The 27,889-nt window shown below is 41.3% G+C and overlaps 1 protein-coding gene across 1 annotated transcript in view; it reads right to left on the bottom strand.

Annotated features, from left to right (window-relative positions):
• Positions 1 to 27,889, bottom strand: part of LOC122554626 (xenotropic and polytropic retrovirus receptor 1 homolog) — a 301,561-nt gene that overhangs the window by 105,166 nt on the left and 168,506 nt on the right. Inside the window, exon 4 of the mRNA XM_043699948.1 lies at positions 11,252 to 11,472. Within this exon, the coding sequence (XP_043555883.1) occupies positions 11,252 to 11,472 (221 nt within the window). The remainder of the gene's footprint in view (positions 1 to 11,251; positions 11,473 to 27,889) is intronic.

The raw sequence follows: 27,889 nt of genomic DNA on the forward strand, positions 1-27,889 counted from the left end.
ACAGCCCGTTCTATGGTCTGGGTCCATTCCTGATTGGTGGTTTTTGAAATTAACGATTTTTGGCGTGCAATTTCTTGTCTGTATTTGTGAACCCTGTTGTGCGCGTCTGTAATCATTACCTGGATCATCCTGAATCCGTTCTGTCTGGCTGTGTCCCTGGCTTGTGAGTTGTTGACTGGTGGTCTATATCTGACACATGGTGGAAGGATTCGATTCTTTCAGCATTCATGCAGGAACTGGAGTTGTTCGTATGTGATTCAATCAATAAGCACATCGACCTGGACCCAATATACCGACCACTGCAGCGGACAGCTGGAACTGACAACCGGAAGCAGCAGATTCAAACCACTACAAATGCTGGAGGAAAGATCACAGAACCGCTTCACAGAAGGCTCCCAAGCACTGAGGATGTCACCTAGACAGGGGATGAAACGTCTGCAACATAAATTCCCAGCTCGGCGAACAGAAGCACATCTTCCCTGTTTATCGTGTATTCAGGATAATATTTTCTTTGTATCCCTGATACCTCTCCTGCAGTTCCCTGATGCCTGATGGTTTTTTTGTTCTTCTATAGGCTGAAGGTCCTTATCTCCACTGGCTTCAATTTCTGAGAGTACAGCACCCATGACTAAATATGGATTAGAGATAATCCTAAATGGCACTCGGGAATGCAAACAGCCCTGCCCACTGCTCTGAAGCCATGAGATGGCAGAACGGTGATAATCCCTTGAACTGGAAATGATCTTAATTCTTCATGGGTTATTGCAACTTATTCTTCAAAGGAAAACCCCTTTACTTATGTTCAGCTGTTCAGCCTCCATGACTTGTCAGTTCATCTGCTGCACAACATGAGCTGTCCCCAAGAAAATACAAAACCTTAACAGAGAGGGGTTTTTAACAACTCAACGATACTGCTCATGATGGGCAATTTTTCACCAAGAACACAGAAAAAGGCCTTTCAGTGCACTGAGTCTACAATGGTCAAAAACACCACCTAACTATTCTAATCCCATTTTCCAGCACTTGATCTATAGTTGTGTAGGCCTTGGTACTGCAAGTGAACATTTAAATACTTCTTCAGTGTTCTGAGGGTTTCTGCCCCATCCCCCTTACAGGCAGTGAGTTCCAGATTCCCAGCACCCTCGGGGTGAAAAAGATTTTCCTCTCATCTCCAAACCTTCTGCTTCCTACCTTAAATCCTTAAACGCAGGCATAATTGAACCCTCCATCCAAGGGGAGAAGGTTTTTCCTGTCTACCCTGTTTATGCCCCTGATAACATGACACATCCCAATCATGTCCCCTCTCAACCTCCTCTGCTCTAAATAAAACAATCCCAGTCTGTCCAATCTCTCTTCGTAACTGAAACTCTCCAGCCCAGGCAACATCCGTGTAAATCTTCCCATACCCTCTCCAGAACAATCATACCCCTCCTATAATGTAATTTCCAGAACAGCACCACAATACTTAAGCTGTGGCCTAACCAACATTCTATACAATTCCAGCAGAACCTTAAACTCTATTCCCCAGCTAATAAAGGCAAGTATCCTATATGCCTTCTTAACTGCTTTATCCATATATCCTGACAACTTAAGGGACCAGTGTACATGAACACCAAGGTCATTCTGATCCTCTGTTTCCCAGGGTCCAGCCATTCATGTTGTACTCCCTTGCTTTATTTGTCCCACGTAAGTGCATCACCTCAGACTAATGGATGTAGGATATCTGAATGCACAAAGCCACTGCCACATTTTCTCTAGCTGACCAACACTGTTCTGGTCCAGTTTACACTGTGACAATCCAGTGTTAGTTGCCAAAGATTAGGTCACAAATAAATACAGAAGTAACCTCCTAACCGAGAACATTAAGGATGTGCTACATTCAATATGTTCAATTCGATAATCTCCAATTGGTGGCTACATTCAATTTTATCACAGATTCGGTATAAAATTAAATGAGGGAGTGGGTAGCATAAAGTTATATTCCTCTGTTACAATAATGATTTGCGAGTTTTCCTTACAACTCTCGAGATTACAGCAACATGCTTGTGTATGCTCGTTATCATTTGTCCAAACATTCACAACAAACGAAGAAATAAAGGAGTCAAAGCATCCTACTTAACAGGACCATCCTGGCCCTTTCATTGAAATGTGGAAGGAGTCAACCAGCCAACAAAATTGCAGGATCTATGTCCAGATGTTGACCAACACAAAGATTAATGATTGCATTAAAGTTGCGTCTTTGAGGAACCAGAAACTTAGACTTTGAAAGCAGTACTGGAATGGGGAGGGAGCTCTACCCTCTGGGATTTCTCTATCCTTCCCAAACAAAACCTGTGCAGTAGGGAGTATTATGTACTAACTAGGAACAGTGTAGGGAGTGCAGTAGCGATCTTACATCAAACTTATTTCTTTTCTTTCACTATTACTTGTACCGGCCTGGCATCATTATTGATTGTATTCTTCTGCAATTTATCACTTTGTCCATAATTGTCCTTCCACTTTGCAATGACTGACAGTTTTAGATTTGATTGGAATTGCTATTGAAGAACACTGCATAAATCCCCTGTCTTTCCCAATCATTCCAACTGACAGGAATTTATTCAGACCACGTAAGTGAAAGTTGAAGTCGAGCAATATTCACATCCAGCACCATCTTCGCTCAATGCTATGGTATAGCTGTCACTGACAAATGATTATTTTTGAAGCCACAATTGCATATCAGTAACACTTCTGAGATTAGATCGATAAAAGCAATGCCCATTCATTGAGCTTTAAGTCCCACAAGCAAGTTTCTGCTGTTGATTGTAATTCTAAACAACAAGCTACATGTAAATGATCATTTTACTGTCACAAGGAATTAATGTTTATGAAATTGAGATTCGAGTGACTCTTCAAATTTCTTGCAGTTACTGGTTCTTACAAGACCTTCAACTGATCTGTGAATAGATGCATTTCTAAAGATAACGTTTGTAGTGTAATGTTAATTTATTCTTTGTTTTGATTTGCAGATGATTACACTTATTTTATTAAACAAATAATTAAATAAGAGTTTTCAGAATTTCATTATCCCAAAAGTCCGAGTTTGTTTGAACATTAAATGAGGTTGAGCTTTAGTGAACAGGTCCTGCATAATTTAGCATAAGTGGACTTTGATATAAAGAAGGGCCTACGAGAGTCGGGTTGGCAGGCTGCTGGCACTTCTGTGACTCCAGCAATCAAATTTTAAGAAAGTTTAGGAATTACTGGGGCAAGAGAAAAGACAAACTCCTCAGCACAATGATTTCCTTGGTCCCTTTCTACTTCTTTACCGGCATGCTATCGCTGACTGACGTCATTTGAAAACAAAGGTAGACTCCACATGTACAATGATTGCAGCCAAATGTATCTTACCACCAGTGTCAATAGATGAAAAGCTAGAAAAGCACATCAGGTCAGAAAGCACCTACAGAGCATGAAAGTCAACAGTGCCAGCTGAAACCCTTTGTCAGGACTATGGGTGGGGCTTGGGGGGTGCGGGGAAGGATAGGTAGGATCATGATATGTGGCTGCAGGTGCAGGTATAGGTTATTGTGATCGGTCAGTGGGAAGGGTGAAGTGGATAGTATGAAGTTGGACAGGTTAGGACAGGTCAGAAGGCGAGAAAGAGAGGTAGGGCTAGACATGAGATAAGCCTTGGGGGGGAGGTGGGGAAGGGATTTTGAAACTGTTGAGGCCATTGGGCTGTAAGCTTCTCCCGAACATCAGCCCTCAAACCCTCTCCCCACAACAATAAGGATAGAACCTCCATAATCTTCACATATCACCCCAACAACAAGCATGGTGGCTCAGTGGTTAGCACTGTTACCTCTCAGCGCCAGGGACCCAGGTTCGATTCCAACCTCGGGCAGCTGGCTGTGTGGAGTTTGCACATTCTTCCCATGTCTTCGTGGGTTTCCTCTGGGTGCTCCGGTTTCCTCCCACAATCCAAACATGTGCAGGATAGGTGTACTGGCCATGCTACATTGCCCATAGTGTTCAGGGATGTGTCGGTTAAGGACATTAGTCAGCGGCAAATATAGGATAATAGGGTAGGGGAATGGGTGTGGGTGGGTTAATCTTTGGAGGGTCAGTGTGGACTTGTTGGGCCAAATGGACTGTTTCCACACTCTAGGGATCCTAGGATTCTATGATTTCCAAACGCATCATCCTCCAATATTTCCACCACCATCTGACCTCACAACCAAAAAGATACTTCCTTCCCTACCCGTCCACTCTCCGCAGGGACCGTTCATTCTGCAACTCCCTCGTCAACTCTACACTCCCCACTAACCTCTCCACCACATCCGGTAGCTTTCCCTGCAACCACAAGAGGTGCAACACCTGCCCCCACACTCCTCCCCTCCCCCCTCACCTCCATCCAAGACCCTAAACATTCATTCCAGATCTGACAGAGATTCACCTGCACATCATCCAACCTCACCTATTGCTCCCGATGTGGTCTCTAATTCAAGGACACTAAATGCAGACTCAGGGACTGGTTCGCAGACTATCTGCACTCTGTTTGCATCAACCAACCCAACTTTCTGGTTGCCATCCATTTCAATTCCCCCTCCCACTCCCCTGGTGACATGTCCATCTTTGGCCTCCTCCACTGTCAGAGTGAGACCATATAGAAACTGAAGGAACACATCCTCATATTTTGCCTGGGAAGCTTACAGCTCAATGGCCTCAACAGCAACTTCACCAGCTTCAAAATCTCTCCTCCCTCAGCCTAATCCCACGTCTAACTCCACCCCTCCTCCTTACCTCCCTGACCTGTCCTAACCTGCCCATGTTCCTACTCAGCTATCTGATCCTCCTTTCCCACTGACCATTCACAATAACTCCCTATCTGCATCTACCTGTCACCATCCCACCTATCCAGTCCTGAAGAAGGGTTTCGTCCCGAAACTTTGATTTTCCTGCTCCACAGATGCCGTGCTTTTGCAACTTCACATCTAATGACTCTGGCTTCCACCATCTGCAGTCCTCACTGTCTCCTGTATCTTACCACCATCTCTCTTGACCTCTCTACAGTCTGATTTGCTATGCTGCTCATTCAGCTTCAAGAACGAGGAAAGCAAAATCATTTTCAACTAAAAATTTAACAATACTAAAGCCATTGGCTTCATTTCCTGCTACAAACTCTCTTTGCTAGTTCATGACACCATCCAGGTCCTTGGTCATTGTACGGCTGAACCAGGCTGTTTGTCACCTTGCTGTCCTAAGTTACACTGAGCTGAGCTTCTGACCGCACATACTCTCCACTACCCAAGACCTCCTGATCGTTCTCTCAACTCAACTGCTGTTGAAACTGTCATCTATACTTTTGTTACCTCTAGATTCAGCTATTCCAATGCTCTTTTGATGAGCCTCCCACTGTGGTTTCCTTGTGCATTTCAGTTAATCCAAAATTCTGCTGGCCATATTCCAAGTTGAACCATCATCCCAGTACTTGTTGCACTGTACAGATTTCCAAATTAGCAACACCTCCAAGTTAAAAATTCTCATCGTTATTTTAAAGTCCCTTGATGGTTGGTATCCTTCCCAACTCTGAAACCGCCTGTATTCCTACAAATCTTTTTAAGATTTCAGGGTTCTCCAAGTCTGGTCTCTCATGCATCCTTAATGTGCATCATTTTAGCATCATTTGGTGTGCTCTCACCTGCCTCGTCCTTCACCTGTTGAATTTCCTTCCTGAGCATCTTCATTTTTCTACCTATCTCCTCCTTCAATGTACTCATTGAAACCCAATTCTTTGGTCAATTAACCTGTCACAGTATCTCATGGCTTAGTGTGAAATATAGTCAGGCGGCATTTCTGTCAAGTGTTTGGGAAAATTTATAATGACAAGGACAGTAATTGTAGAAGTTATCAATCAATGGATTCTTTGGATGTAATTCTGTGTACTTGATAAGATGCTGGAAGTATTCCACAAGCTCAATCTCAAAGAACTGAGTGAGCTCTACCATATGTCATAGGAAAAAACACATTCTATTCATTCTCACTGAAAAAACTGGATTTCATGTTGAAACACTGAAGGCTTTCTGGAATATTTTAGTTTTTTAACCACCTTTTTCGAAATAATGCAGTAGCTCCCAATTAGGCACAATAATGTAAGCTACTGAAGTATGGCCATTGCAACAGCTTGCTAACACAACACAATGCCATCACATGCAGTGATATAATGTGTATAATTCCATGGATACAATTCAACAGTTCATGTACGTAAATTGCAAAATACTTTCAGTGACAGAGAACCACTTGGTGTAATCTTTGCAGCCTAAGACCCTGGACAACAATACAGATAGCACCCAAATGGAGTTTGGCTGCATAAAGTCAGATTATAATACTGGCGTTCAGTCAGCAAATTAATACTGGAGAAACTCAGAAGGTCTGACAGAATCTGTGGAAAAAGAAACAGAACCCAATGTTTCAAGCTTGATGTGACTCTTTTTCAGAATTGAATTGAAATTATTGTCACGTGTACCGAGGCAAAGTGAAAAGCTTTGTCTTGCGAGCAAGACAGGCATATTAGAGTTAAGTAGCATAGATAAGTAAACAATAGGTAAACAGCAGCAAAAACAAAAACACAGGTACGGGGTGAATGTTAAGAGTTTGTTGGACCATTCAGTATTCTAACAACAGTAGGGTAGAAACTGGTTTGAAACTGGTTGGTGCATGTGTTCAGGCTTCTGTACCTTCTCCACAATGGTAGAGATAGAACTCTGTTGGACTCAAAATATTAGCTCTGCATCCCTCTCCACAGATACAGCTAGACTTGCTGAGTTTCTCAGGCATGTTATCTATTTATGACAGAATATTGACTAACTGATTGATATGTTAATGCTAGCTTTGTAATCGATATCTGTGTACTTGTGTTATCTGTTTGCTCAGAGACTATTCTGCAAAGTGCAGCAACTGTAGATTCTGGCCATGTGATACACTGGCGAAATGATTCCAATCAAAATACTCACTCAAAGGTATAAATAATCATTGTAATTGTAAAATTTATATTTAAAGCAAGCAGCTTAAAGCAATTAGAAAACTAGCTCTGAAAGTGTAACTCCAACCTTAATTGTTGAATAACTAACTATAATATTGAATTAACAAGATTTGTAGCAATGTATCATGAGAAATTTCATTGTTGATCAATAATGTGTCAGGTTCCCAAGCTAAGGGTCACAGTAGTAGGTATTTCTGATTTTCTGTACAATGATCAGAACAATTCCCAGGGAATTGTGAATCAAGACAACCTCCTGAGCCACGCACTTGGACCTCACGCACTGAGGAGGAACCAAATGCCAGGGTCAGGTGACCTCAATAGATGAGTGGCAATATGTGATCTTTCATTTCAGGTTTCATTTGAAGGTGAAAAAGCATCATTAACACAAAGGGACTGCATAGTGAGATTTGCTCTGCAGAAGGGGATCTGTACTGTTTGGATTGTCCCAGGCCTTGCAACCCTCTAGAGATGGCTCAGACAATGTTCACTTCTCCATAACACACAATCCTATCCACAAATTGCTCCACTGCTTTGATATCGCATCCCTTCGCTCCTGGACAAAAAATAAAGTCAGCCGCCTCTTGCGATCCTTCTCTCCTCTCCAGCCTTCTCTGGCCATCATACTATTTCGTATTCAACTTTATCATGCCAACTGCATTCATTACATCTCATAACGTGCTCACTTCAAGATTGTGCTAGACAGCCTTACCGTACCCTCAAAATAAACTCATTCTAATCACTTTCTGTTGCCGCACCAGGTTCCAAAAGTCTGCAACTTCGTTAAACACCAAATATCACCCTGAACATTTCAGCTCAGTAGATAGCGATGCAAAAATTACTATATGACCAAAGTAATGTTTGCTGTCTGTAAACAACATGTCTCAAAAACCAATGGGTGAGTTTCCATAAAATGGTGTGATACGGTGTCTCAGTGGTTAGTATTGCTGCCTCACAATGCCAGGGTTCAATTCCAGCCTCAGGTGATTGTCTGTGTGAAGTTTGCACATTCTCCTCATGTCTGTGTGGGTTTCCTCCGGGTGCCCTGGTTTCCTCCCACAGTCCAAAAATATATAGGTTAGGTAGATGGTAATGCTAAATTGACCATAGTATCCAGGAAAGTGCAGGCTAAGTCGGTTAGCCATGGGTGGGTCTGGACGGGATACTCTTCAAAGGGTAAGTGTGGACTCAATGCCCTGCTCAACACTGTACGGATTCTATGATTGTCTGAAAACCTGGTAAGCAGATAGTGTATGGCTTACAGAAGAATTGATGAGTTTTTGTTACTGATACAGACCCAGATTACATAGAACATAGAAGAATACAGCGCAGTACAGGCCCTTTGGCCCTCGATGTTGTGCCGATCCAAGCCCACCTAACCTACACTAGCCCACTATCCTCCATGTGCCTATCCAATGCCCGTTTAAATGCCCATAAAGGGGGAGAGTCCACCACTGCTACTGGCAGGGCATTCCATGAACTCACGACTCGCTGAGTAAAGAATCTACCCCTAACATCTGTCCTATACCTACCACGTCTTAATTTAAAGCTATGCCCCCTCGTAATAGCTGACTCCATACGTGGAAAAAGGTTCTCATGGTCAACCCTATCTAAACCCCTAATCATCTTGTACATCTTGATTCTGGGACATTTTTAAAAAAGAATCTGTTCGACATTGAGACAAGGTGAATTGCCTTTTTTTGCTTAAGAATGTGATGGATTATGAGGTCTAGAATTTGTTGACTGCTTTTGAATGGTGTGGATTAGCTGAGCTACTGTGAGGAATTTCTGATAATTGTCAAACTGTCAGCAAGGTTTTCAGAGTAGATTGTTGGATGTCGATTAACCTGGATCTCTCAGTCAAATAGAAACTCTTAATAAAAAGCATGTTTAAGCCTTGCGTTTACAGGGCATCAAACAGAAGGGAAAAACCTTAAGAGCTCTGTGCCCATTATAAAATTGAGTAAAGACAGCTTGTCAGTGATGTAGGGTTCCTTCTTCACTTCTTACATACGATATAAAGCTATTTTTGACAGCTGCACTGGTTCAAATGCCACTGCTAAGTGGCACAAAGAGTGTGCATGGACAAACTGGAAGCTAACATTATTTGGAAGTGATGGAAATTTTCATAATGACTGCACTAAGTGCTAGTTTCACCCCTTCAATCAGGAAAGCAATTGGATGACTTGCAAGAAGCTGAGAAACAAAATAAAAACTGCAATTCAGCTAGGGCTGTAGACCTTAAGCATACTCGGATGGTTTCACCTATAGCATTGCACTATCCATGTCACAAAGTGAGGCTTTTCTAGTTTCAGGGGATTGTGGGAGCAGCAGCTGTCATCGTTCCATCCCCACCAACTCACTGAATCACCACCAAGGGACTAAAGGAAACAGACCAGATGATGTTGCTGCTCAGGCCCCGGTCTGGATCAGCTCGGAGGAAGCATGAAAGGAAGTGGTTGAGGATACTAACGCGATTATTCATTACTGTTAAAAATTAACTAAAGCAAAGTCGAGATGGGGCGATCTGTGTATATGCTGACATCACTGAGAACGGTATGTGAGATGTCAGCAGTGCAAACAACCTGAAAACTTCTGCGGCTAGCTGACATCATCAGCCCTATTTGCACAGGTGGGGGGTCTAGAAGTCAGCTCATTGGCCACTTTTGGTACTTAGAGTAAGTACTCTGATTTGACTTTTGTTTTGGTGCAGTGCCGTCCCTGGTTCAATAAATGGAAGAAAGGTCGGATTGAATCAGTTAGCGATCACCTTACATTTTAAGCAGACATGAGATGATCTTAATGGAACTTGTCAGAGACTGTTCATAGTAAAACTGGGGTAAATCCGTTTATGAGTAACATTGGCAAAAGAGATCCATCAGTGCGAGGTATATAAAAATGGAGTTAATGCGATAGAGAACCAATTTTTAATAAAAAAAAACTGGCTGAAGAAATTTACCTCCAAAAAAATCCATCACCGACAACCTAGTGAGGTAAGGGGTAGCAAAATCAACACAAAAAGTTTACAATATTAGATAATAATACGGGGGGTCATGATAAAAGTGGCTCCCTTGAAGACTGAAAACAGTGATAGTCAATGAAAATAAGAAATGGCAGACATATTGAATTGATTTTGTATCAGTATTTACAGTTCAGGAAGTGGATAACACAACAGATACCCCAACAAACTAACCCCAAATCAGGGACAGCACTTCATCAAATTAATAAGGCAAATTAGAACAATGGAAAAAATAATGGCACCAAAGAACAACAGTCCACAGGACCAGACAATTTGTAACCCAGGGTTTAAAGGAAACAGGCGAGAATATTGCAGATTGTCTAATCATAATTGTGGTTGTGTTCGCCGAGCTGGAAATTTGTGTTGCAGACGTTTCATCCCGTCTTCAAATCTTCTCACAAACTTTGTCTAATCATAACCTACAAAGGTTCTTTCAATTCAGGAACGACCCTTTTACATAGAATATTGCATAGGCCACGCCACTATTTAAGAATAGGTGAAGAAGAAAACAAGGGAATTATAGAACAGTCAACCTAATAATCATTATCAGAAAACTATTGACGTGTGTAAGTGAAGACGATTTGAACATTTTCAATTGATCAGAGAGAACCAGTATGGATTTGTAGAAGGGTAGGCCATACTTGAGAAACTGGATTGAATTTTTGAAGAGGAGACTGTGCAGTGGGTAGAGGAATATGTGATGTTATACTAACTCCCAGGGGAAACTATTTCCTCAGGTTATTGAGCTAAGAGTTAGAGGCTAAAGATCAGAGCCAGACTTTTCTGGAATGAAGTTATGGAACATCACAAAAGGCTGTCTAAGTTCTGACTTCACAGAACATCAACGATAATTTTAAAACAGATCTGAATGATTTGAGAGATCCAATATCATAGCTCTTGCAAACAAGCTGAATGGGTGCAGTTGTAATGATCAAACTGAATGGCAGAACAGGCCAATAAGGTTGAAATCCTACTGTTGTTCCTACATTCTGGTCTTGTGGAAATAGAAAAAACACATAGCTGAAGTGCCACAAGGTCAAGAGGTCATTTTCCATCAGCATGATGGCAACACTGTGATGTAAACTACGACTCCAGACTCTCATATAACCTAGGTGTTGTCAACACACATGTAGAAGCTGTGTTTATGCTGACAGAAATGCATCATGATATATTTCCATCTGCAGACAGCAGGATTAGCAGGTCTTTCTTACCTGGTAGTTCTGGAGCAGGATCAGGCTGAGGTAGAACTCACTGAAAGCTAACTTCAGGTCACGAATGTTCCTATGCTGCACACGTTCCTTATGGGAGAGTGGGAACACAGTCCTCCGTTGGCGTAAGTTAGAAACTGCATTGCGGTCCATCTGCACCTCAAGTGTTGACTGCAGCTCATTCTGAAGTGTAGCAAATCTACGCTGAGCCTCAGCAAGCTTTTCTAAAAAGTAAACAAACAATCTCATTAGAACAGTTCCTTTACAATACTTGCACTACCTTCCCTAGAATTGTCCTTACTTTAATTCATGAGCTTCCTTTTTACCATAAACACTATTTATGAACTCAGCCATGTGGCAGCTACAGGCATCGTTGTTTCAGAACCCATTATTCTTGAATGAGAAGATGTCGGGAACTAAAAAGCAAAAGAACTGGAAATGTTGGAAATCAGAAACAAAAACAAATTGCTGGAAAAACTCAGGTCTAGCAGCATCTGTGGAGAGAAAACAGAGTTAAGGTTTCGAGTCCAATGACGACTCTTCCGAACATGGTCAGATGAACATGTGACTAAAGAGACTGTGCAACAGGGAGGGAATTAGATTTTTGGACCATTGGGACAATTTCTGGGGTAGGTGGGACCTGTACAAGATGGACAGATTGCACATGAACTGGAATGGGTCCAATATCCTTGCTGGGATGTTTGCTCAGCTGCTGGGGAGATTTTAAACTGATTTGTCAGGAAGATGGAGCACTGAACATATATATAGGTGGGAGCAAAGCCCAATCAGATGTAGAACGCTAAGACAGTCACCACCTGTGCCAGACCCACCAACGTAGGAGTCACCACTCTTCAGATGCCATTGCTTTGTCGCTGGGCCTGTCTCGCTGATGTTACTGCTAAGTCCTGTACTGACCCCACACTGGCCCTGCAACCAGCAATTTTGCTGCCGCCGCTGCCTCACTGATGACCAATAGCCCCTGGCTCTGGCCTACTGCAACAAGGAGCTGCTGGCACCACCTCATTGATAATCCAGTTCTAGGCCTACTGTAACTGTAACCAGGAGTCCTGGCTCTGCTGTTGCCTCGATTCCCAGAGTCCCCATTCCAGGTAAACCACAATGCCACCACCGCTGCCTCCAATGTCAGAATTCCCCATTTTGGGCCTACTGCAACCAGTAATCCTTGGCTCCGCTGCCAGACCAGGTGGCTGCCACACCAACAGTCACGCTCAGGCCACCCTCCTCTGAGATGCTGCCATACCTACACCACCAGCTTGAAAGCCCCAGTGCCACAGCCATCTCTGATTGTTAGAGGAGTCACCAGCCCTTACTGCCAGGAGGACGTACCTGCTGCCAATGCTTCCGCCTCAGAGAACTGTGCCTGCTAGTGCCACCTCCAACTGCTGAGAGGCTGATATCATGCCACACACAGCCCGCTTTCGCTGCTGCACCAATGCTGATGACTAACCCGCTGTAAACTACTCCAAACAGAAGAAAAATGAAAGAAAAAAATGGAAGAGAAAAAAAAATAAGCAGACAGGAGCCGATGAGCCCCGGGAAACAGTCTGTTTCCAGTTCTGCTACTCCACTGCCAACTTGTGTTATGGGTGCACAAATCCCCTGGGATGCATCCAAGGCTGGTTTGGGAGGCATATGAGGAGATTGCTGGGCCCCTGGTGGAGATATTTAATACTTTGCTGGTCACAGGTGAAGTGCCAGATAACTGGATGATAGCTAATGTGGTTCCTTTGTTCAAGGAGAGTAGCAGGGATGGGCCAAGTATTACAGACCAATTAGTTTTATGTCAGTAGTAGGAAAATTATTGGAAAAATCCCGAAGGACAGGGTCAATCAATACTTGGAAAGGCAGGGTTGATCAGGAACAGTCGACATAGATTTGTTAGAGAAAGGAGGAGATCCTGTCTGAATAATTTAGTTTTTTGAAAAGGTGACAATATATTAATGAGGATAGTGCAGTTATCTGGTTTATATGGACTCTAATAAGGTCTTTGACAAAACCTCATGGCAAGTTGGCAAACTGAATCCAAAATTGGCTTCCAAATAGGTGGCAAAGTGTGATGGTAGACGGTTGTTTTAATTCTGCTAAATGGGAGATAATGCATTTTGGGAGATCTAGTAAGGGAAGTATATGCGCTTGAATGTAGGCCTCTAGGAAGTGCCGAGGAATAAAGAGACCTTTGTATACAAGTCCATTGATACCTTAAGGTATCGGCACAGGTAGGTAAGGTAGTGAAGGCGGCAAATTGGATGCTTGCTTTCAGTAGTTAAGCATAGAATATAGGAGTAAGGAAATCTTGTTACAACTTTATAAAACATTAGTTCGACCACAGATTGAATACTACCAGTGGTTCTGATCACCACATTTTCAGAAGGACGTGACTGCCCTGGTGAGAGTGCAAAGAAAATTCATGAAGACATTGCCAGGGGTGAAAAGTTTCAGCTATGAGGAGCGACTGCATAAGCTGGACTTGTTTTCCTTGAACAGAGGAGGCTGAGGGGGGGCATCTGAATAAGGCGTATAAAAGTATGAGAAGCACAGACGGTAGATTGTGGGAATCTTTTCCCCATGGCAGATGTCTAAGACCAGTGGGCTATAAGGTGAGGAGCAAGTGGCTTAGAGGAGATATGAGAAGGAAGTTTTTTTACACAGAGGGTGGTACAAATATGGAATGTGCTGCCTGAGAGGATGGTGGAGGCAGAAACACTCAACTTTTAAGAAGCATCTGGATGAGTATTTTGAAGTTGCTAACTTCAATGGAAAGAAGCGATAAAGTTAGGTACTAATGGTAAGGAACTCTAGCTCTCAGGTATTTGAAATGGAGATACATGTTCTCTTCCAGTGCAAGCTTGTAGACAAAGCTTTTAGAATAGCAGTAGTGCATTAGGTCTACAAAGGATAGGTATTTCACAGAGGTGCTGCCCTCTAGTTCCCTCAACTACTACTCTTCAGGAAGAAATCTGTCAGAATGAATTGCCTTCCCTAGTAGTTGGTCCCACAACACAAATAGCTTTGTGCTGCCTTATTAGCGAACCGGTTAGGAATCACATCTGCATGGTTTTTGGAAACAAGCTAAGATTCTTGTTTCAGCCTGTCAATGCATTTTTAAGGATCAACATTTATAAATTCCATCTCTTCTAATAATGACAGTGAATTTGTCAAAGTACTTTATACTGGAAAAAAAGACAAGTTCTATTATGGTTGTCACATGAGGTCGCCAAATGTTTAACTGCTCACCTGGAAGCATGACAGTGTGACCGAGTATTCATATTATGGTTTAAACACACCAGCATAAAAAGAATGAAACACTTGCAATGTAAATTTGTAGTGGTAAAACAGAGTGTTTTAGAATTACCAAGGGAATAACTCCCTGATGCTGTGAAACATATCTCACGTACATTGCAACAGCTTATATTTATACAGGACCTTTAGGGTAATGGAACATCCCAGGCCACCTCACAGGAGAGTCATCAAACAAAATATGACACCAAGCCATATAAGGATGAGCAAAAGGTCAGATGAGCAAAATTTTACCAAACAGGTAGATTTTAAGAAGTGAGAGGGAGAGAAATGGAAAGCTTTCCAGAGCTTAAAGCCTTTGCAGCTAAACACACAGCCACCAATGGCAAAGAAACTAAAATCAGGGATGATCAAGAGAGCAGTATTAGTATACAGATAGCACGGAGGTTTGTGGGCTGAAGGAGCTTGTGGAGAGAGGCAGGGACAATGTCATGGAGACATACTTAAAATATTATAATTTTAAAATGTTCATCTGGGGGCCAATATAAGTCAGTGAATACAGGAATGATAAGAGGACAGGTCTTGCTCTGAGCTGGGGCAGAGGGTTCTGATGACCTCAAGCCGATGGAGATCATGTTAGTAAGCTTTTGTGAAAGCAAGTATGAGAGACAAGCCAGGATTTCACAGATATAGTGGAGTTTAGAGCTAACAAGTGCACAAGTGAAACCTTCAGCAGATGAGGTGAACCATGGGCAAGTCCAGTGATGTTACGGAGATAGAAATAGACACTTTGCGATGATGCAAATAAAACTGGAAGTTCGTTTCAGCATCAAATGTGATACTGTGGTTTGTTGCAAGTGATAGTGATGGAATCTGTAGTTAGGGAATAGGATTTGGAGTGGGCACCGAAATCAATGGGTTTAGTTTCTCCTAATGTTTAATTTGGAGAAAGTTTCTCTGCATCTAGTTCAATGACAAAAGTACAAAAATTACCATGTGGCAACCAAAGCTGTCAGACTGCTGATCTTCTCTTGATGAAAATATGAATCTTGTGGTATTATCAAGCATGAACATCACACAGCTTTTTATTCACAAATGTAGTAACAACTTCACACTCTATGGTAAATATAAATTAAAGCCTTCTCTGCATAATGTCAGAAATAATAAATACTCATGAAAGTATTGAGGTACCGACTGCAGAAACATTCAAAGAAGACTTTGACAAGAAAGATAGACAAAAGGAATAGGATGAGAGCAGACAGCACTAGTTGAAGAGTCAACACAATGTATGAATTTAATATAATTTCTTCGATGTTCTCAGAGATAGTAAACAGCAGAAGACATGATTTGGTTGTTTAAATTAGATTAGATTAGATTAGATTAGATTACAGTGTGGAAACAGGCCCTTCGACCCAACAAGTCCACACCGACCCGCCGAAGCGAAACCCACCCATACCCCTACATTTACCCCTTACCTAACACTACGGGCAATTTAGCATGGCCAATTCACCTGACCCTGCACATCTTTGGACTGTGGGAGGAAACCGGAGCACCCGGAGGAAACCCACGCAGACACGGGGAGAACGTGCAAACTCCACACAGTCAGTCGCCTGAGGCGGGAATTGAACCCGGATCTCTGGCGCTGTGAGGCAGCAGTGCTAACCACTGTAAATCTTCCACTTTTCTATCCCTCGCAAAAACAGTGCCATTTTGCTTTATAATGCTTTGACTGCATTATAAAGTTTCAGCATTAAACTCTGTAACATACTAGAAATGCTGTCTTGCCATATGCATTACTTACCAAAACTCAGTCACAGGTCGTTCTGCTATAATGCAAATTCGTTGTAATGCAATTGATGAACTGGGGACTCGGTTTCTAAAGCGCAAACGTTTAAAACATGTGTTGGCTGTAATGTGATTACATTGCCAACACTTTAAGTGCTGCTTCTAAAGCACGATTTTTCTATAATGCAGGGTTGCACAAGAATGCAACCATCTTGTTATAGAAGAACCACCTGTATTAATAGGTCGTAGAGTGGTCCCTCAGCTTAACATTTTTCACTTGGTGCTCGATTCTTTAAACTTACTCTATTAATGTGTCGGCAAACTTGACTTTTGAAAGCCAAGTCATTGCAGAAGGCAAGATTGTTGTTTAACATTAGATGAGGACTTTGCTCAGCTGAGTGCAACATACCACAGACAACTTGGATTTCCAAATGGCGCCACCTGGTCCAGATATCTATTTTGGAAAGGCTGCAGCATGTATTTGGATTTAATCAACAAAGCCTTGCAGAATACCCTCAAAAGATCCCAAATTTTCAGTTAGCAGTGATTAATTTTTCAGATCAATTGCTTGGGAGTTAGTTGAGTCAGTGTTGAATGTAACTGAACTGTGGCAAATGAACTTCACACAAAAACTTTGCACAAAATGCACCAAAGTCCAGACACAAAAAACATGAAATACTAGAACCTGCTTAGTGATGATGGGTGTAGTTTCAGCTGCTTTGTCTTTCTTGGCAAAATTATCCAAGAACACACACCATTACGCATATGGGGAGGTATCAGAGGCCAGTGAATAGACTCCAATAAGATAAAGGAAAAAGCATTGAGTAAATTTTCATTAGCGATGGAAACAGCTCAGCCAAATTAATGACCTGATAGTTCAGTAACTGATTAAAAAGTAAACACGTCTCAATTTGTTTTCTTTCAGTAACAGAATGGAGTAGAATAATAGAAATTGTTTGTAGGGAACACTATGAAAAACAAATTATGTTTAAATATTGTATAATTTATTGATGAATGTCAGGGCAATGTCCCGAGATTAGGATTTGATTAGGAGTAGTCAGCATGGCTTTGTGAGTGGGAGGCCTCACAAATTTGTTAAGAGTTCTTTGATGAAGTGACCAGGAAGGTTGATGAGGGCAAGATGGTAGATGTAATCGATATGGATCTCAGTAAGGCCTTTGATAAGGTTCCACATGGCTCTGGAAGGTTAGATCGCATGGAATCCAGGGGGACCTGGCAAATTGAATACACAATTGGTTTGATGATAGGAAACAGAGGGTAACAGTGGAAGGATGCTTGCCAGACTGGAGGCCTGTGAGTAGTAGTGTACCTCAGGGTCGGTGCTGGGCCCATTGTTGTTTGTTATCGATATCAATGATTTGGATCAGAATGCCCAAAGCATGATTTGTAAGTTTGCAGATGACACTAAAATAGGCGATCTCATGGACAGTGAGGAAGGTTCTCAGAAATTGCAGCAGGACCTTGATCAGCTGGGGAAGTGAGCCGAGACATGGCAAATGGAGTTTAATATAGATTGCATTTTGGAAAGTCAAATCAAGGTAGGAGTTTCATGGTGAATGGTATGAGCTTAAGGAGTGTAGTGGAGTTCAGGTGCATGGTTGTCTGAAAGTGGAGTCACAGGTAGACAGGGCAGTAAAGGAGGCTTCTAGCCCACTGGCCTTCATCAGTCAGGGCATTTAAGTTGGGAAGTTATGTTGCAATTATACAGGACATTGGTGAGGCTGCATTTCGAGTTTTGTGTTCAGTTTTGGTTACCTTGCTATAGGAAGGGTATTATTAAACTGGAAAGAGTGCAGAAGAAATTTACAAGAATGTTGCAAAAACTCAATGGTCTAAATTATAAGGAGAGGTTGAACAAGATAAGACTTTTTTCTTTAGAGCATAGGAGACTGAGGGGGGACTTTATAGAAGTGTATAAGATCATGATCGGAATGGATAGGGTGAATGCACTCAGTCTTTTTCCCTGGGTTGGGAATTCAAGGACTGGAGGGCATCACTTTAAGGCTAGAGGGGGAAGAATAAAAGCGAACCTGAGTGGCAGCATTTTTTTTTACACAGATGGTGGTACACATATGGAATGAGCTGCCAGCAGAAGTGGTTGAAGCAGGTACATTAACAACATTTAAAAGTCATTTGGACAAATACATGGATAGGAAAGGTTTAGTAGGATATGGACAAGCGCAGAAGAATGGATGAGCGTGGTTGGACATTTTGGTTAGCATGGATCAGTTTGTGCTGAAGGGCCTGTTTCTGTGCTCTTGGACTCTGACTCAAAAAAACTAACTAAACTAGCCAAGGGGCAACTCACATTTTTCAGTTTAATATCAATGCCTGAAAAAAATCATAACACTGTCCATCAAGAACAATGTAGAACTGTATCCATATGAAACTAAAACATACTTGTCAACATAGCTTTCAGTGAACATCCTGATAGATCAATGCCTTCAATTCATGAGGAAGGCTTCAAAGATGGATAATCATAAAAGCAATCAGATGTTGTGGGATAATTAGAATTTCAAAATGCTTTTGATTTACAATTAGACAAGAGAAAACACAAATGTATTGTGTGGGAATGGAAGACCGAATCGAGTGTGACAGGACTCAGTATGGGCCCCTTATTGTTTCTAACCAATATGGATAACCAAGGGGCAGTGACCTGAAGCAAACTAGATTTTTTTTTTGAGAAGTGAAACATGTTGCTGAAACTTTCTATTTTCTTGCACTCATCAGAAAAAAATGCAAGAATGCTGAATTTGAAATAATTACAAGACTTTGGACTTCATGGGCTGAGTATTACTTATTTTGGGTTACTTGCAAATTTCTTTGAGTTTTTGGAGAGATTTTCACTGTGGGGCTAAGCAAGATTTTTTGCTAACTCTCACCAAACACAGCTCATTAATTACCTATGCTGCTCCTGTGGTTTCCCTCTTGTCTGATTCTTGGCCCATCTTACCTTGTGTTGCACCAGGAACAACTCACCACTTGTCACATATCCCAGAAGTGACAAGCACCCCTAATGCCAGCACCATCTTTCAAAGGCCATTGTGCACCTGGTCAAGCATGGTCAATCCAGACATCCTGCTGGCTGGATCAGTTCACAAGCAGGACATCCTCTTGCCCCTGGACCAACAGAGTGGGCCATCACACCAGACCTGGCAATCTGCTCTGAGGTAGCCACCTGGCTCTGTGCAGTCTCAGTCAGATAAAGGAATGCCAGTGTAAGCACTGCACGCTTCTCTCTTATACCTCACATTCACTCTTTTCTCTGCTACCATACCCAAATCCCATGAAGGCTCCTGCTCTACTTACTCTAACTACTCCCATCAGCATCCTCTCTCACTCCCAGCAGTAGGAATCCTGCATAGTCCCTGTGTTACTCAGAGCACCTCCACCACAAGTAACAATTCATCACCTGCTTTCATCTCCTTTAGTACATGCCCCTTCCACTTTCCAGGACGAATTCCAAAATACGACAGAAATTGTCAATTTGGGGTGAGTGGTCCAACATTCAATTCCTCTACCATTATGAGGTCAGCACCCGGGCTCTGATATCTCAAGCAGCTGACTGATCATGCCCAAGCCTATTGACTGACATTGGAGACTACCTTGACTTACTGAGTCAGGACCCGTTGACTGAAACCTACTTCCCTTGACATGACTGACAATCTTCCAAGCTTTGTGCCTGTGCCAAACTGCAAGACAAAAACAGCAAGACTGAGAGCCTGATATCTTTAGCTGGGGGGCAAAACCCAAAATGGCAAGGCAGTGATGCTGTGAGAATCCAGGTAGGTGCAATGAGATATTGAGGGCAAGCAAACTGCCTGGAGCTTATTTCAGTCCATCAGTTGGGTAATGTCCCAGAATGTTCTTGCTGCTGATTATGACAATAGGTGCCATTGTGCCCCAAGGTGCAGAACTGAAGTGCAAAAGCGTATAGTAAATGAAGATGTGCCAGCAGGACTTTTGGAGGCTGTCACACATTGGAGCCAATAGACATCTACGTGGGGTGCATGTGGTAGGTACCCGTGGAGCATGCCCAGAGATATTGATGCCTGGTCTCCAACTTTAGAGCAATCAACAGGCTGAAGTTGCCAAGTTGACAATTAAGATGTCCAGCTTGTTTGGAGCATTTAGTACAAAACATAGGCAGAATACCAATGAGGCGAGTTGTGGCATGAAGGTGGCATTTAACAAACGACAATGCCTCTTAATTGGCAAAACATTGCTGCCAAGCAATAAACTTGCCTTTCTGAACTGCAGATCTATAAAAGATACAGCAACATTGAGGTAGGCCTTGCCAGACTTCTCATGTGACTTTGCCACAAATCTCACCATAGGTCATGCCCCTAAGGATCCTATAAGATTTTGCCCATCTCTTTTCTCTGAGTCCAAACTGCTTGATTCAAATTCAGCTTCACTGTATTTGTCCTGACGAGTGCAACAGGAAAAGCATCAACAACAGAGCTCTCTTTTCTGAAAGAATGACGAGAAGATGGATATGGATAAAGGAAAATAATTGCATTTATAATAGCACCTTTAATATTACCAGGTTGTCAGACCCTCAATGAAATGCTTTTGGAGTACACAATAACCAAACAACAGACACCAAGATCCCACAAATTGTATGCGACCCTACCCAATATTCTTAAATTAGTAAGTAGTGATTTGGTCGAAGTATAAATATTGGGTCAGGACAAATATTGCTTCTGCTCTTCTTTGAGCAGTGCAGTGGGGGTCTTTCCATCCAGCCGAGAGCCTAGTTTGGGCATCACTTTAGCATCTCACCCAAAAGACGATGCCTTCCAAGAGTTGCGCACTCCCTCAGTGTTGCACTAAACTGTCAGTCTGGACTATGTGCTCAAGACACTGGAGTGGACCATGAACCCATTACCTTCTGACTCAGGGGCAAGAGGGGCTGAGCCATGGTAGATTAAAAAAAAACCCCGAAAACTTTAATTTATATAGCATTTCTCACAACTTGAGACAGCCAAAGCACTTTACAGTGAATGGAATTTAGGCACTGTTATACAGGAAAATATGGCAATCAGTTTATCCTCAAATGGATGCTTACAAGTTATCCTCAATACGGTGAGCGCCTAGTTTGCGCACTGACAACCAGAACAAGCTGCCTGGTCGTGTCTGTGCTAAACAGCTAGACAAGGTAGAATTACTGTGAGCCTCAAAGCTTTGATTGAGGGAATACAGGCAGAAAGGCAATGTAGGGATACTGACAGCAAAGTAGGCACAAAGTGAATGAGCATTGAGAATGAGCAAGCAGCCCTAAGGTGCACCCATGCCCAATCCATGAGATGGGTGCCTATTAGCAGCATTCCAAAGACAGGGGCATGTGCTCTCTGAAGTGCAGCACTGAAGTACAGAACCTTATTATAAGTGGATTAGAGATGCGCCACAATGATGTGGTGAGGGTGGTAGGCATTGGATAGCATGGTCTGTGGACAGTGGGTGTTTTGTGGTTACTTCCTATGCAGTGTGTCTTGAGTGTGTCTTGGTGGCTGGTGTCAAAGATAGAGATTTAAAGCAGTAAGCAGCAAGTTGGAGTCGTCAAGTAACTGCTCAGATTTTCATGTCAGGGATTGTTGGCATCTAATTTTTATCTCGTCAGTGGGAGAATGGGAAAATGCAAAAAAAAATTGGGGTGAGATTAGATAATGATGAGTAGTTAATACATGCTAACAAATGCAAGTAGGCTTGTTGCTATTTAATGGCAAGAATGTTATCCTGTCATTCAACATTTGGCTTGACTTTGTGATTCTAAATGTGGAGAAGCTCTTTGTTGGCCATCTTACATGATTGCCCCAATTTTAATTCCAATGGCCATGTCATTCAGGGGCTGGGAAGATTCTGATAATATTAAGTTATTTTGCTTCTTCCGCTGAGTATATATTAGGAGATGACAGCAAAAACTATGCAGTGTCCTGACCAAGCTGCACTTTGAATTCTGTTCAGTTTTGGACACCAAGACACAGCAAGAAATTTAAATGGCATAAGGAGGAGATACAATATTGATTGTTACCATCAAAGACTGATCTATGAAAAATCATGGAAATCTGCTAGATTTAAAACCGTCAAACAGACTAGATATTATCTGAGTAGACAAGATATTAGTGATTCAGTTAAGGTTAATTTGGATCAATATTTCAACTACATAATGATACTAGAATAAGATGCATAGGTAAAAGGCAAATTTAGGATAGATCTTAGGAAGCACTTTTTATGCAAACAGTGATCACTTGGAATAGACATCTAGATAGGGTAGTGCCAGTGAAGACTTTAGACTCATTCAAGACACCAGTAGATGACAAAGTGAAGTTGAACTAAGGGAGACAATAGATTTCTTCAACTATATTTATCTTGTGGTCTCAAAGTGTTTAAATACTCAAACTTCAGTCTACAAATTAACAGAGTGACACTCCAGTTATTTAGAGAATTATATATGATTAAACATGAGTAAAAAATCTAGTGTAATGAGGGATTCAATCATATCATGAGTCACAAGAGGAAAGCCTGACTGACTTATAGATGTCTTTTACAGCCAGAGGTTAAAATTGCAGTCTTATTCCTCATTCCCACCCATTTATTATGTTTTTAGATATATAGCACCAATTATAACTTTATGAGTTATCTCTTTGCTAAGAATACCCTCAGGAGACCACAGATGCAAAATCAATTTGAAGCACTTAAAAGGAAGACAGATACTTGGTACTAAGTATATGATGGGATGTGAAGGAAAAAACAGGGAACAGATTTCGAACTATAAAGCTGTCAGAGTTAAAATTGCAAAGGAAGATTAATTGCTGCATGGGCTGTCTTCCACTTCCTCTGCCTTTCCCAGGTTCCAGAACTAACAAGAGTATCTTGAGTTCTGGTGCAAAAGTAGGAACAAAAGTAAAGTTCTCAGAAGCAAGCTTAAAAATTACAGAGTTTAGCACTGCAATCTGTATTGACAAAACTTGTAGTGAAGGTTGGGAATCCGAAGGTTGAAATATATTGCTGGTTTCATATAAGGTCAATAAATCACAATGTCTTTAGTCCCATATTTATGATGTAATTTAAACATAAAACCTTGACAAGTAAAAATAATCATGTCTTTTCTGTTTAGTTGTGAACATTTTTGTTCTAATTTCACATGCCAGGAATCTAACTCAGCATGCTAAGGGTATGAACAGTTTGCTTTTGACTGAAAAGCAGAATGGAATCAGTGTTATGGTTTTCGGGTTTGTGACAGGATCATGGTTTCCGTTTTACCAATCCTTAGAGCTTATTTTGGTTCATCCAAGACCAGATGTTAGCTGTTCAGTCATGCAGGGATGGTGGTGGAGTCTAGAGATGTGAGAATAGTAGAGCAACAAGATTGCCTCTTGCTTGAAATTAAAAGATTCAGTGGCTTGTGAAGATGGCAATGAGAGAAAATGCATGCCGGTTACAATACAAAGGTTGCTTTTGAGATTCTGATTAGGGTAATTTCAGTGTCGAAGCAATGTTAGAAATCAGGGAGATTCAGACATATAGCAAAGATGCATTGCATTAGGTCTCATGCAGTTTATCAGTATACCTTTAAGAGACATGTTCTATCACAATACAGTATCACAACGTGTGGCCTGAGTGTAAAGGTCTCAGCCTCCATATCAACTGGGGCCACTTGAAGCATGACACCCTGATGAAAGGATGCTATTCTTCCTATACAAATAGCTTAAGACTAGCCCAAAAATGTAAGTGGCGGTGAATGCAATATTCGTACGTATCAGTGACATCAATAAGCATCTGCTGGATTTTTTAAAAACATGCCATCATATGTTACAAGGGATAACATCAGGTAAAGATGTTTGGCTGGGACATAACACACACCAAGATGAGCAGATTTGGGAAGAGGATAACATATTTAAAAATTAGAGGAAAAGGGAGTTTGGAGATGGAACTGCACTTGAAATTCAGAAAAGTCAAGAATGAATCATTTAAACAAGTGTTAGTGATGGCAGTTTTATAGTTCAAGTTCAAACAAGAGACAAATCTGCTATTCTGCAAAATATTCAATTTTGCACCTTCATGGGCTGAGTAGATAGTTGCAGGATGTGCTTTCCAGTTACAGTAGACTCAGTGTTATGTCTTTCATTTTTGATTTTGCGAGGAGATTGGCCCAAGGCATACTAGTACCTTTACTGTTAACGTGACTTTCATGAGAATGGATCAAACAAAATAGCCTTGCTTAGAAAAGAAACTAGTCACAATGCCCAAAGTGCAAATGCACAATTTACTTGGGTAGACTGGTGAACCAGAGTTTTGAAAATGTATCTGTAAAAGAAAACTTGTTGGAAGGCTCAATCAGCATAAATATTATTTAAATATATATACTGCATCACGGCCAGCCGTAAGCAGTTTAGTGCTGCTTTAGAAATTAATAACTAAATATGGGGCTATTAGTTTTAATAGAAGATCCTATCAGTTTAAAAGTATGCATTGTTTCCCTGAGGATTACCTGTGTACTGGTTTCTACAAGCCAAGTAATTTCCCATGCATCAGCTACAATACAATTGATACAGGAATAAATGTACAACCCTTTAATGCCAATGGAAGACAGCTAGAGTAGGATCACTGTAGGTCTGAGGGGCACTGGTAGAGTCCCTACCTCTGAGCTAGGAGACCTGGGTTCAAGTTCCAACTGCTCCAGAGATCAGTCCTAACACATTTGATCAGATTTATATAAAAATATCTATATTCTAGCTCTAACTTTCACCCTTTTGAGGAAATGCTGCATAGTTACAGGTGCCTGCTCTCGTGTCAACATAAAAGATGTAATTCAAAACAGAGGACAATTTTCAGGGTTCTGACCATAGATTATCCCTCAGACAATACTCCTTAAAAAAAAGATTAATTGGTCATCTCTTTCTTTACCAACTGTGGAACACTGCCACTGACAAATTAGCAGCCATATTTCCCTATGAGAATGATCACATTTAAGAAAGTGCTAGAAAGGCTGAAGCTTTGACCCTGAGGTTATGAAAGATCTTATATAATTGCATGTTCTTCTTATCAGTTAGGCTATCAATCCTCACAGGTAAGTAAGATTTTAACCAATGTTGGTGAGTTTCAATCAATATCTCACAATAAATAAAGAGCACATATAAGTAAACCATGGTACCAGTGGGCATAATACACTTAATTAGAGTCAGAGTCAGAGATGTACAGCATGGAAACAGACCCTTCGGTCCAACCTGTCCATGCCGACCAGATATCCCAACCTAATCTAGTCCCACCTGCCAGCACCCGGCTCATATCCCTCCAAACCCTTCCTGTTCATATATCTACCCCGATACCTTTTAAATGGTCATTATTTTTGCATGCTCAATTACTAAGACACATACCTCTGTTACTCAAAAGTTATTTTAAATGAGCAGTTGGAATTCTCTACTGCACACTAGTCAGAATATTTTCAATGTTTTTAATTGCAACTGACACACATTGTACTTACTTGTCATGTAACATGTCTCATTAATCTTTGTTCAATAAACTGCCACAACTGGGCAGTTCTTCTGTCAGCTTCATGCAGACAGCATCTAGTCACAGCTCCAGGACTTCAACGATTAAATTATTTGAGTAAATTCCTGATTATTAACCTAGAAAAATGTGTAATACCCATTGCCATGGTGAGTTTTGTGCAATCCGATTACTTTTGTAGTCTATGCTCTATTGATAAAGCTGAGGATGCAGTTTGTTTTAATAATCACTGTCCTGCTAGCTTTAATGATTTAATCACATACACGTCTGCCCCTGCAACTCCTTCATAAATGTACCTTTAGTTTTATATTCTGCCTCCGAATTCTTTATACCAAGATGAATCACTTCACACCTCAACGTATTAAATTTCATTGCCCACTTGTCCAACCATTCCACCAACCCCTGCGTGTCATTTTGAAGTTCTACATTATCCCCTCACTTCTTATCATGGTACAACTCCAAAGTCATCTGAAGCATCCAACACCTCATCGGAAAAGTCGACGTTCAAATCAAAATAATTCTTCACTGAACAATGATTGTTGGCAAGTCCCTTAACTGTCAGCAACAATATTCACAGGTACATGTTTGGCAACTGAAGTTGCTGGATAACAATCAAGAGTGAGGACACATTGGCTAATTTCTGCCCTGTTTCGAACCCAGGCTGCTGAAACTAATTCAATTATCACTGTCACTGCATACAATAAGTTGAACTTTGTCAATCCAGATGAAAGCTTTGGCTGAGAATCTTTGTTGTCTGTACTGTTTTTTAATCATTTTTACCATCAAACCAATGTAAGAAAGTGCGCACACAATTTTTGAATACAACAATTAAAATTACAACATAAATGTGATAAGACTTAATGTTCTCAGTTATAGTCCCATACATGAAAGAGCATTTTAATGCATTAGGAGCAATGCAATATGTGCAGATGCAAAAACATAGACTACTTTAAACAACAGGATATTCGCATTTACTTTGAGGGAGCACACTTCAAAAGTAAATAGGTAAAAATAAAATTTATAAAGGCTAAAAATTATGTTGCGTTTCATCTCAAATTACTGCCAAAATAGCATTAGAATTCTTTGAATGGTAACAATATGTAAGAGGAAAATTATTACCCAGGTTTTCCACTACAATTACATTTCACCACTAAGTTATAATAATTGCCCCTTCAAAGCATCCTGCCAATCCAAAATCCTCTGCTCATACCCAACATTAAAGTTAATTGCCCATCTGCAGGGTGAGACATTCATTATCAAAACTTTTCTGAGGCACACAACTTGAGGGAAATATGAGAATCACAAAAGGTTTTAGAACATGTCACATCTGCCAATTGTTTATGTAATGAGAATTTCAAATGAAGCAAAGTTTCAAGTAAAAACAGTGTGTTAAGAAAGTCAGCAGATCTAATAACATCTGTAGAGAGAGAAAAACAAAGTCAGCGTTTTGAGCCCAATATGAATCTTCTTTGGAGGCAAAGTTGAATCTCTTTAAATTTGTGCATAAAATCAGAGGATCACCCCCTACCCAACTGACTTGAGAAGGTTGTAGTAAACTGCTTTCTTGAACCTCTGCAACCTATTTGGCATAGGTACACCTATAGTGAAGTTAGGAAGAGTGTTCCAGCATTTAAACCTTTGGCAGGGAAGGAATGGTGATATTGTTGCAAGTCAGGATAGCGTGTGACTTGTAAGCAACTTGCAGGTCATGGTATTCACATGCATCTGCTTTTCTTGTTCTTTTAGGGAATAGAGGCTAAGTGCTTAGAAGGTGCTGTCAAAGGCTCCTTGATAAAAGTGGCCGCTGTGCATCCTATTGATAAGACCATAAAAAGTAGGAGCAGAAGTAGGCTGTCTCGGTCTTGCGTGTGCTCCAGCATTCAATGAGAACATGACTGATCTATCATTCTCAAGATTTGGAGATGCCGGTGTTGGACTGGGGTGTACAAAGTTAAAAACCACACAACACCAGGTTACAGTCCAACAGGTTTATTTTGAAGCACTACCTGAAGGAGCAGCGCTCCGAAAGCTAGTACTTCCAAATAAACCTGTTGGACTGTAACC

The sequence above is a fragment of the Chiloscyllium plagiosum genome, chromosome 11 (genome assembly GCF_004010195.1).
Source record: "Chiloscyllium plagiosum isolate BGI_BamShark_2017 chromosome 11, ASM401019v2, whole genome shotgun sequence".
Taxonomy (NCBI): Eukaryota; Metazoa; Chordata; class Chondrichthyes; order Orectolobiformes; family Hemiscylliidae; genus Chiloscyllium; species Chiloscyllium plagiosum.